Genomic DNA, 11,063 nt, shown 5'->3' on the forward strand with positions numbered 1-11,063 from the left:
AGAGCATGGGGGGAGGGGGGGAGAGAGAGAGAGAGAGAGAGAGAGAGAGAGAGAGAATCCCAAGCAGGCTCCACGTTGACAGCAGACAGCCTGATGCAGGGCTTGAACTCACAAGCCGTGAGATCATAACCTGAGCCGGTCTGACGCTTAACTGACTGAGAGCCACCCAGGTGCCCCAGGATTACTGTTTTATCACAAGAATACAGTGAACTGCCAGATGAAGAGGCACAGTCTGGGGGGGTCCCGGGAGCTTCTGTTCCCATGGAGTCAGGGTGCACCACTCTGCCCATACATCCGGGTGTTCCCGGACCCGGAATCTCCCCCAGCCTTGCTGTCTAGAGTTTATACTGGGTTTTGTTACGTAGGCAGGATTAATGAAATCATCATCCAGTAGTGATTGAACTCTTTCTCCAGCCCCTCACCCACCCACCCCCAAAGGTCAGGGGCCAGAAGTTCCCACTCTAAACACCAGGCTGGGTTTTCTGGTGACCAGCTCCCCCCCATCCAGCGCCCTCCCTTGAGTCACCTCATTAGCGTAAACTCAGATATGGTCCCTAAAAGACACTCCTATCACTGAGGAAATTCTAAGGGTTTTTGATGGTCTGTGCCAAGAACCAGGGGCAAAGACCAGATTTTTATTATTATTATTATTGTATTTTTATTATTGTCATTACTATTTTTTATTATCATTATCATTATTATACCATGATCTTATAGACAAACGAAATTGCAAACCAACTGAATGGAGAGCTATTTCCCCTTCTACTCACAGAACACTTCTGTACTTCCCTGTGTGAGGGGGTTTCCCCCCTCCCACGCAATTCGCCCACACCAACTCAGTGTCCTACAATTTAACTCAAGTCTGATGCTCCTACCTGGAGTTAGGGGCTCAGTTCCACAGGACTGCCCCTCCCCCACCTAAATGCCAATTGCAGGTCAAAGTCGTCAGCGGGTGTCAGACCGACTGGCTATAAATCAGAGATTCTCACAGCCCCCTCCTCGGGTTTGATAATTTGCTAGAATGGCTCACAGAACTCAGGAAAACCGTGTCTTTCCTGGATTCCTGGTTTATTATAAAAGGGCACAACCCAGGAACAGCATAGGTGGAAAGCTCCATGTGGCAAGGTATGAGGGGAGGGCAGGGAGCTCAGCGTTCGCCCAGTTGCCCAACCCAGAAGCTGTCCTCTGGAGATTTTATGCACACTTCATTACAAAGGCAGGACCAATTAAATCCTTTGCCACTGGCAGTTAATTCACCCTCCAGCCCCTCTGTGGTCCCCAGAGGTCCAGGGGTGAGACTGAAAGTTCTAGTCATGTGCCGGTTCCCCTGGCAACCAGCCAGTATCCTTAGGAACTTTCCAAAAGTCACCTCATTAGCATAAACTCAAGTGTGCTTGAAAGGGCTTGGTTATGAACAAGACACCCCTTTCATTTTCTTTGCTCTCATCACTGAGGAAATGAACTCCATACCCTGCAGGAAGTGGGGACAGAGACCAACGATAGATTTTTTTTTTATCGTAAATCACAATATCACCAATAAAAACTCAAATTAGAAATATGACCTGACAGACGAGGGTTTGCTAAAACTCAGTCCCCACTTGGAAGATGAATGTCAAGACTGACCAAAGGCACGTGTTCTTTGGAGGCTGACATGCGCTGTGATGACTCAGTTTTTGCCCTGCCTTTCCTGTTTCCCCTGCTAAGAAATAGTCGTGCAATAATTGCATGTTGTCACATCGTTTCATCTTCACTCGGTGTAAACACATCATTTTGCGCATGAAGTCAACCTCTCTTCTTATATCATGGCCCTTGACAGTTAAAGAACAGGCATCCCTCACTATCCGAATATTTGAGGTCTCAATTCTTACTGTCTGAAACTCAGGAACCAAGGAGGTTCACATAATGTGGACTTCCTGACTGTCCAGACTTGCCATGGGAACTAACTTCAGCTAGGCCAACTTGGGAACCAGACAGGTTAGGATGGTGGGAGACGGCGGAGAGGTCTTGAAAAATAACTTGGGACCAGTGTGATCTTCCCCAGACTCTGCGGTGAGCACAGGCATGACTTGCATGGGGGGAGTTCAGTCCAGAGATCGACAGAAATGTCTCCCCTTTGGTCGAGTCCAAAATTACCCCGTTGGCTCTTTCGCTAAGGCCCTGAGGGAAAGCTGTGCCCATCCATTTGACAAATATTTATTGAGAACCCACTGTCTGCTGGATTCTCTTATAGACGCTGGGGATACGACAGGGAACAAAACAAATAGAACTAACACTTCCTGACCATGCAGAGCTTACGATGCAATAGAGAGAAAGAAAAACAAAATTTATAAAGGTACTTGCAGTCAGAAGGTTGGACTTTTGACAAGAAAGGGGCACTGAGTAGGGCAGAAGTGGGCTCTGCAGAGCCCTGGCGTGGCCAGAGTCCAGCCTGCGAATGACCCAGTTGTTGTTTTTCAGACAAACTTGCCTTTTCCACTTCTTTCTGCTTGCCATGTCTACTGTTGAATAACAGACTTTCAACTGAGTCCATTTGGAAGGTCTAATTAGCTTCATTGAACGATTTGTGCATTGGGCAGCATCCCATCTAGGAAGCAGAAAGGAGCCCCAACGGGCTTCAGAAAGAAAAATGTTTGTAAAGGCAAAACAAGAAGTCAAACGAAAAATAGGATTATTTTCAGGTGAGGTCACCTCCCTGTGAGGGACCGAAGAGTCTTATTCTATTAGGTGGATTACCTCATTGTGCTGAGTGGGAAATTCCAAAATGACTAAGTTTGGTGATGTGGGCCGGGCTTAAAAGGACTCCTTTTGGGGCCTTGAGTTTTCTTTTTAACCATACTAACAGGTGGGTATTGAGCCTTTGAGATATGGCTAGTACGAATGGGAAAGTGAGGTTTTGTTTTGTTTGGTTTTTTTTCAATTTTGATGATTTAAATTTAAGTAGTCCCATGTGGCTGATGGCTCCTGTACGGGGTAAGTGCAGTGATAGAACATCATTCTAAACTGGAAGAATTTTCACTTCTAAAAATTAAATCTGGCATTTTTATCATTTAAAACTAGGTATACTTGGATTTACTTCGATTCTTTTGTCTTTGACAATCATTTTTCCAAAGTTTGCTCTTTGATATCTCATTCCCCTCATCTGCGATAATTCATTGAATTTGTTTCGAAATAAAGTCATTTCATTTTTCATCAACAGAGCCATCAGAATCTGCCAAAATAGGAGGAATCATTACGATGTTTTTAATAGCAGCTGTCTTCATAAGTGCCATAATAATACTGAAACGGGTTGGTTATATATGCTTAAGAAATGAGTTCCCCAAAGTTTTGGTATGTAGTTTTTTTTAAATTTCTATCTTTATTTTATAACTTAAGAATTTTTATTATATTCTTAAATATTTTCACAGAAGAAAAAAACATTTACTAAAAATACTAAGGTGGGGGCGCCTGGGTGGCTCAGTCAGTTAAGTGTCCAACTTCGGCTTAGGTCATGATCTCACGGTTCCTGAGTTCGAGCCCTGCGTTGGGCTCTGTGCTGACAGCTCAGGGTCTGGAGCCTGCTTCGGATTCTGGGTTTCCCTCTCTCTCGGCTCCTCTCCCACTCACACTCTGTCTGTCTCTCAAAAATAAATAAGCAGTTTAAAAAAAATTTTTTTTTAAAGGTAAAGAATTAATTTATAATGCCGGTACCAGCACGTAAGTGTGTACAATTCTCCAAAGCTCTGATGACATTGATTAGTCATTTTTACTACCTTTGTATATTTATCACGCGTGTGACGGTCACCCCTAGTGGCTCTCGTTTGTGTTGCTTTAATTATTAGTGAAACCAGACACTTTGCTGGTCCTCGTTTTTTCCCCTGTGCTTCCTAAGGCAGGTGCTTTTTGCCCAGACAGGCCTGGGTATTGATCTTACTTCTAAAACCTCATGTCTTTTGACTCAACTACTTTGGGTAGTTTGGGTACAAAAATCATTTGTCATTTCTCTCTCCCATCGCTGTCTTTCTGTATTCGTTTTATCAGTTTTCATTCAGAAGTATCTTCTTTTTCTCTAAACTCATTTCATCTTTTTCTTCTCATTTTTTAACCAGCCGCACATTTAGATACTCCTCTGCCCGTTGATAAAATTGTACTCTTCTTTTTCTTGGTGTTTTTCTTTGTCTTCGGGGGATTTTAATTACAGTTCGTATTTGAACCCAGCAGGCTTTTGGCCCTGCCTTAGATGACTCTGTGTTGGGTTTCATCCACACAGTGATCCTTGTCTTTCGAGAAATGGAGTTTTGATCCTTCACTGTAACGCATCTTTCAGTCTTTTATGGTAGCAGTCAGATGCGGCCTTATCTCGGCCTTAATCCACTGCTTCCTGTCTACCAAGTATTTATTCCTTTGGCCTTGAGTTCTTAGACAAACTCGACTCCAGTATGTCTCACTGTAGCCTGGAGATATAAAGGCCTTTATCACCACACCCACTCCCTCCTACATAGTTTCTCTGCCTGACTTACCTACACTGATTACTAATCCCTCCCCAGGTCTCACAGGCGTTCCTCCTGGCCCTAAAGACGCATGACCCCGAGTACTGAGAAGAAGTGATGTTATTTTGTGTCTTTGTAGTACTTCTCCATTAAAAATTGCTGCTCTGTGTTTAAATAAAAACTCTAGGAATGGCAACACAGAACACTCTAGGCCTTGTGTATTTGTGTGTATATGTGTTTAATCAAGAACAGATGTTAAAGTTTTCTTTTCTTTCTTTTCTTGTTCCTTTCTTTTTTTTTTTTTTGCATTTAACAAATATTTACTGAGTACCTATCATGTGTTTACATGTTCTAGGTGCTGGTAGGGAACAAAACAAACAAAAATGTCTGGGGAGTAAGGGTAGAGACAGTGATCATTTATAGAGGATGTGACTGGAAAAGTAAAAACTTCACATGAATCTAGAGATGGATCATTAGGATTAATAAGGTTAGCAAAGTTGTTACCTACAAAACAATCAATATGAAAAACGCTTGCATTTTTATATACTCGCAATACGTAGAAAATAAACAGGAAGCTGCTTTTCAACATCCAAGAAATTAAGTAAGTGTACAAGCCGTAGCGTAGAGCTCTGTGAAGTTTCACAAACTCAATGCACCCATGTAATTCATGCCTAAATCAAGAAAAAGAACATAACCAGCCCCCCCGGAAGTCCTTCTCCTGCCCCCTTCCGGTAACTAAGCCCCACCAAGGGTAACCACTATCCTGATTACTAACAGCATGGATTAGTTTTATCTGGTTTTGAACTTGAAATCATACAGTTCAGTAGAATCATACAGGTTTTTTTTTAATACCACTTTGATAGTAATAAAAATTTTCCAAAAAATTTTTTAATCTTCATTTATAATTTTTGAGAGAAAGAGTGTGAGCGTGGGAGGAGCAGAGAGAGAAGGAGACACAGAATTTGAAGCAGGCTCCAGGCTCTGCTTCAGAGCCGGACTCGGGGCTTGAACTCAAAAACCTGAGATCACGACCTGAGCCGAAGTCAGACGCTTAACCAACTGAGCCACCCGGGCGCCCCATAATAAAAAAATATTTTTAAAACATTAAAGAATAAGTCTAATATAGGATGTTATAGCTCATTTGTGGAGAAAACGTCTTATTGAAAGACATTAACAAAGATTTGGTCAAATAGGGAGCCCAGAAACAGACCCACACCTACAGGAATGTGATTAATGATGAGTAGATATTGCCATGGGGACAGGATTGGCTCGTCAATAAATGTATCTATATGGGAGAAAATGCAATTGGATCTCTACCTCACACCACACACAAATATCAGTTCCAGCTATATTAAAGACTGTCGTGTGAAAGGCACCATAGAAGATTCTATTTAACCTTGGGGTACGGAAGATTCTCTCAGACACAAAAAAGCAGAAACCATAAAGGAGCAACATCGATACCTTTTCTTACATTAAAATGAAGAAATTCTTTTCATCGAATGTCATCACAAAGAGAGTAAAATAATAAACCACAGGCTAGGGGAAAATATATGTAACATAAATAATCGAAAAAGAATTAGCATCCAGACAGGGGCGCCTGGGTGGCTTAGTCGGTTAAGCGTCCGACTTTCGCTTAGGTCATGATCTCACGGTTCGTGGGTTCGAGCCCCGCGTCGGGCTCTGTGCTGACTGCCAGCTCAGAGCCTGGAGCCTGTTTCAGTCTGTGACTCCCTCTCNCTGGAGCCTGTTTCAGTCTGTGACTCCCTCTCTCTCTGACCCTCCCCTGCTCACGCTGTCTCTCTCTCTCTCTCCTAGAAATAAATAAAAAAAAAAAAAAAAAAAAGAATTAGCATCCAGACTGTATAAAGAGCTCCTCTGAATCAATAAGAAAAAAAGATGAACAACCCAGTAGAAAAATTCTCCCCAAGCCTGGGTCGGGTAGAGTAGGGGAAGAGCGGGTTTGCCAAATTGGGCAGCCCGAGTAGGTGTAGAATAGAGAGGAAGATGATGTTGATGACGATTCCAGGTCTATGAAAGGAGCCTCTTGACCACCTCCTCGCCATTCGCCCCACTGTAGTTAACCTTGAGCTAGAACCCAGCAACAGGGCAAGACTCCGCCTGCCTAGTGTTCTCCACAGCTCCCTGCGCAGCTGTGTCTTGGTGGTGCCTTCTTCCAAGAGCTCGAATAGAGTGCACTCTGGTCTTGCCATTCTTCTAACCCTCCTGACGCTTTAAGGTCCTCCAGTCCAGGGGGCTGTGACCCGGATGCAATCGGCTCTCTAGAGTCTCTCCTCCCCCACAGTTCCCTGACACCCCTTAGGAACATCCTGGCAATCCAGAATCTAAATGGACAGATTCCCCTGAGAGGCCAGAAGCAGTGAGGGGAGCCCAATAGGAGGGAGTGGAAGCCGGAACACAGTCCCTGCTGTAGGCAGCCTTCGGCCACTCCCTGTTCATGCACCTTGGGCAAGCGTCTTAACCTCTCTGCCTCATCTTCTCATCTGTGAAATGGGGATAAGAACAGTAAGCCTGCCTCACCACATGGCCGCGAGGGTAAAATGAATGATAAGGCGAGTAGAGCACAAAGACCAGTGCCCAGCAGATAGGAAACCCTAGGAAACTTAGCTATTGTTGTGGTTGCCGTTGGACATCACCATGCTCATCCTCATCACTGAACACGTAATCTCATGGAGTTTTATTATGTCAAAAATAAAAGACAAACACTCAGAATTGATATTCTCTCTCTCTCTCTCTCTCTCTCTTTTAAGAATTTTCATAACCTGTCAGCCTGGGAATTTCTCCAGAAGCCACCCTTGGAAACAGTGGCTTTCGTGGAGGTGATTCACATTAACAGGAAGAAGAAAGTGTGGGATTATAATTACGACGATGAGAGCGACAGCAATGACGAAGCGGCCCGTCCAGCAAGCGGAGGTGGTTATACTATGCATGGACTGACAGGCAGGCTTCTGGGTCTGGCCTCCGCCTCCTCGGCCACCTTGGAAGACAGCACCAAGTCGGACGCCGAGGACCCTGATCAGTCCGAACCTGAGGCTGACACCACCGAGCCCCTGATGGCAGCTGTGCCCAGCCCCGGGTGGCCGGAATGCTGCTCAAGGGGGCCCTACGAGGGAGGAGGGAGGCTGCTGCAGGACCCCTTCACCGAGGATGACAGCAGCCCCACCGAGGAGCCTGGGGACAAAATTACCTTCAACGTAAATTTAAACTCTGTGTTTGTGAGGGTCCTCGATGAAGACTCAGAAGTCCCCCCGACGTTACCTCCTTTACTAGAAGAGACCGCCAACCTAGAGGATTCAGGTGAAACGGAAGTAAGCTTTCTGGCGGCCAGTGGGGAAGGGACACAGCCACCCTTCGCCAGCCCCTCTGCAGAGTGCCCGTGGCCTGAAGATGCCCTTTCTAACGAAAGTGACGGTTCCGAGTCAGATGCGGACATCGGGGATGGTTATATAATGAGATGAACCCAAGAATAGTTCATTAACGTGGACTGAGGATGAGTACTTCCAGAGTTCTCCCTCCGTGTACCATCCTCGGCCCCTTCTGGGCCAGCCCAGCCAGCTCTCTTAGAGGGAAGGTGCTGGAGACTGCAGTCGGCTTGGTGATCCCTGGTGACGTCATCCATGCGGATTCCCAGGATGGCCACATGGGACCCTCCTGTCCTCTGCAGTGTATTGTTTACATGTCCCAAGTGATGCACTTTGAAGGGAAAGAGCCCTGTCCGTTCCCTTCACCCTCCACATTTATAATGTTTCTGCATCCCGTCTCCCAGAGTAAGGAGCAGGGTCCCCTGCGGCTTTCCTGGGTGGTCCAGGACCCTGCAAGTTAATGGCATTAGCCAGGGTGGGAGCGGAGAGTGTAAAGGAAGACACTCAGCAAGGTTCATAGCAGCAACAGTCAGCAATGGTGAGTCCAGCAGGCTTAAGGAAGGGGCCGGCAGGAAGGGAAGGCCCCCAGAAGGAAAGAAAGGGGACCCACAAAGAAACAAGCACAGGTTCCAAGTCGGAAGTGGGGAAGGTAGAGCCTAGTCTTGGGCTCCTCCTTGATGTCGAATCCTGTCACCTACACTCAGAGAATTCAACTTGGCTGCTTGTCCAGCCCTCCTCAGTTTGAATGAGGAAGACAAATTCGGACACAGAAATAAGTCTATTGTCAGGCAGATGACTAATCGGAATCCTTTGCATGAGGGAGAGGGATAGAATCTCAGTGCCAAATTTTAAGGTTAAAGAAAAAAAAAGCGAGAGAACAAATGCAAAATTGTTACAAGGTCCTCAGAGGAAATAAGGTAGAAAATCCCTGGAGGTCTTAATTATCAATTTAAGAAGAGCTGCGTGTGCTGATTCCAGCTGTCCTATGTGTGACCACAATTCCTGTGGATGGGGGCGCTGGGGAGGAGGGGCAGGGGAAGGGGAGTTCTAGAATGTCATGTAGCAAACAGTACAAGAACTAGGACTCAGGGGCGCCTGGGTGGCTCAGTTGGTTAAGTGTCCGACTTCGGCTCAGGTCATGACGTCACGGTTCGTGGGTTCGAGTCCCACGTCAGGCTCTCTGTGCTGACAGCTCAGAGCCTGAAGCCTGTCTTTGGATTCTGTGTCTGCCTCTCTCGCTGACCCTCCCCTGCTCATGCTGTCTCTCAAAAATAAATAAAACATTAAAAAATTTTTTTAAAAAAGAACTAGGACTCAGAGGTCTGACTCTGCTGCTATTTCACTGTGTGACCACAGGTACTTTGCTTAGCCTCTCTGAGCCTCAGTTTCTTCATTTAGGAAATAAGGAGATTGGACTAGGTAATCTCCAAGATCTTGTGGTACTAGGAGAAATACTAGAAAATACACAGGAATTGGGGTGCCTGGGGTGGCTCAGATTGGACGTTGGACGTTGGACTTTGGCTCGGGTCATGATCCCGCCCACATTGGGCTCTGTGCTGACAACTCAGAGCCTAGAGCCTGCCTCGGATTCTGTGTCTCCCTTTCTCTCTCTGCCCTTCCCCTGTTCATTCTCATTCTCTCTCTCAAAAATAAATAAACACTAAAATAAAATTTAGAAAATACATAGGAATTGAAGACTCCGGTGAAGGGGCTGCAACCCTGAGTGGCCCCCAGGGCCAGTGAATCGTGCGAGATCTCCTATCTCACTCTGCTCACCCCAAGAGCAGGCTTCTCAGATCTGTTAGCTCCATTCAAAAGGGGGCAAGCAGTAATTATAAGTTCTAGTTCAAGGACTTTGAAAAGATTATTTTTATAACTGTTCAAAAGTAACTCAGAGGGGAGCCTGATCAGTTAAGCGCCTGACTCTTGATTTTGGCTCAGGTCATCATCTCCTGTTTTGGGGGATAGAGCCCGGTGTCCGGCTCCATTGCTGGCCAGGGAGCCTGCTTAGAATTCTCTCTCCCTCTCTCTCTGCCCCTCCCCTTCTTTCATGTGTTCTCTCTCTCTCTCTCTCAAAAACAAAAGTAACTCAAAGGAGAGGGATGTGAGAGGGGAAGGGGTTATTTAATAACCTAATGAAATAACATAGGAAAGGAACGTTATCATGGAAGGTATCCATTTCTCCACCCTCTTAAAGGATCTATCATGTTTTCAAAGACTTCCAGAGCGATCTTTGGGGATAAACTTTTTACAGCTGTGTTAACGTATGTGTGTGTGTCTCAATTTTGTATAATTGTCACAAGTTGGTGAAGGATAATAAATACTTTTTAATACAAACTTGGTAATACCTTCAGAGTTATTTCTCTTTAGAGGGGGTAAATACACAGCTGATTTGTGGCTCTGCTGGCATCTCTAGGGTTGCACCAAAGTTCCTCTATGTGTGGTGGCCTGTAGGGGCCACGGGAGCGTTCCAGCGGGACCCTGGTGGATCATTCCAGCGTCCCGCGTCAAGCAGTGCCTTACATCACCCAGTACTTTACCCTCCTCTGGATTTTCCAATCTCACCACTGCCCAAACCTTTAAAGAGGAAATTAAACCTCTCTCAGCAATCTTGCGAGAGAAACAAGTTTTTGCCCAATAAATAACTTGGTTCTGTGTAAAGTAGACCCTTTCAAACTGTCTGCTGGGGCGCCTGGGTGGCTCAATTGGTTGGGCATCTGACTTCAGCTCAGGTCATGACCTCACTGTTCCGTGGGTTTGAGACCCGCATGGGGCTCTGTGCTGACAGCCAGCGCAGAGCCTGGAGCCTGTTTCCCATTCTGTGTCTCCCTCTCTCTCTGACCCTCCCTTACTCATGCTGTCTCTCTCTCTCTCTCTCAGAAATAAATAAAACATTAAAAATTTTAGAAAAAAAAATGTCTTTGCTAACAGAGTGCTTTAAAATCAGCTTATTTGCAGGGAAAGGGGGCTCTAGAGAAACCTCGGAAGCAGTTTTCACTGGAGAAAACTTGGGGAATATGAATGGTGTCAAGAAAACCCACTACCATCCCTAACCCCAGATAGCACCAACCTCTAGGTGGGAGTTGTAAGCTACTTATCTAACTTGGAAAAGCACGCATTTAATGTCTGCGGGGTGTCCCCCCTAATCGAGGTACTGAACGTACTGTTTTGGAAGCATTTTACTACCCGTGTTTTCCGCCCACCCGTTGGGGCAAGC

At 45.7% G+C, this 11,063-nt stretch overlaps 1 protein-coding gene across 1 annotated transcript in view; it reads left to right on the top strand.

The window, feature by feature from the left end:
- Positions 1–9,005, top strand: part of IFNAR2 (interferon alpha and beta receptor subunit 2) — a 31,214-nt gene extending 22,209 nt beyond the window's left edge. The window contains exons 8-9 of the mRNA XM_039228739.1: positions 3,197–3,327; positions 7,235–9,005. Of these exons, the coding sequence (XP_039084670.1) occupies positions 3,197–3,327; positions 7,235–7,942 (839 nt within the window). The 3' untranslated portion in view covers positions 7,943–9,005. The remainder of the gene's footprint in view (positions 1–3,196; positions 3,328–7,234) is intronic.
- Positions 9,006–11,063: the final 2,058 nt, after the last annotated feature.

This window comes from Hyaena hyaena, unplaced genomic scaffold (assembly GCF_003009895.1).
Source record: "Hyaena hyaena isolate Hyena2069 unplaced genomic scaffold, ASM300989v1 scaffold_2, whole genome shotgun sequence".
NCBI lineage: Eukaryota > Metazoa > Chordata > Mammalia > Carnivora > Hyaenidae > Hyaena > Hyaena hyaena.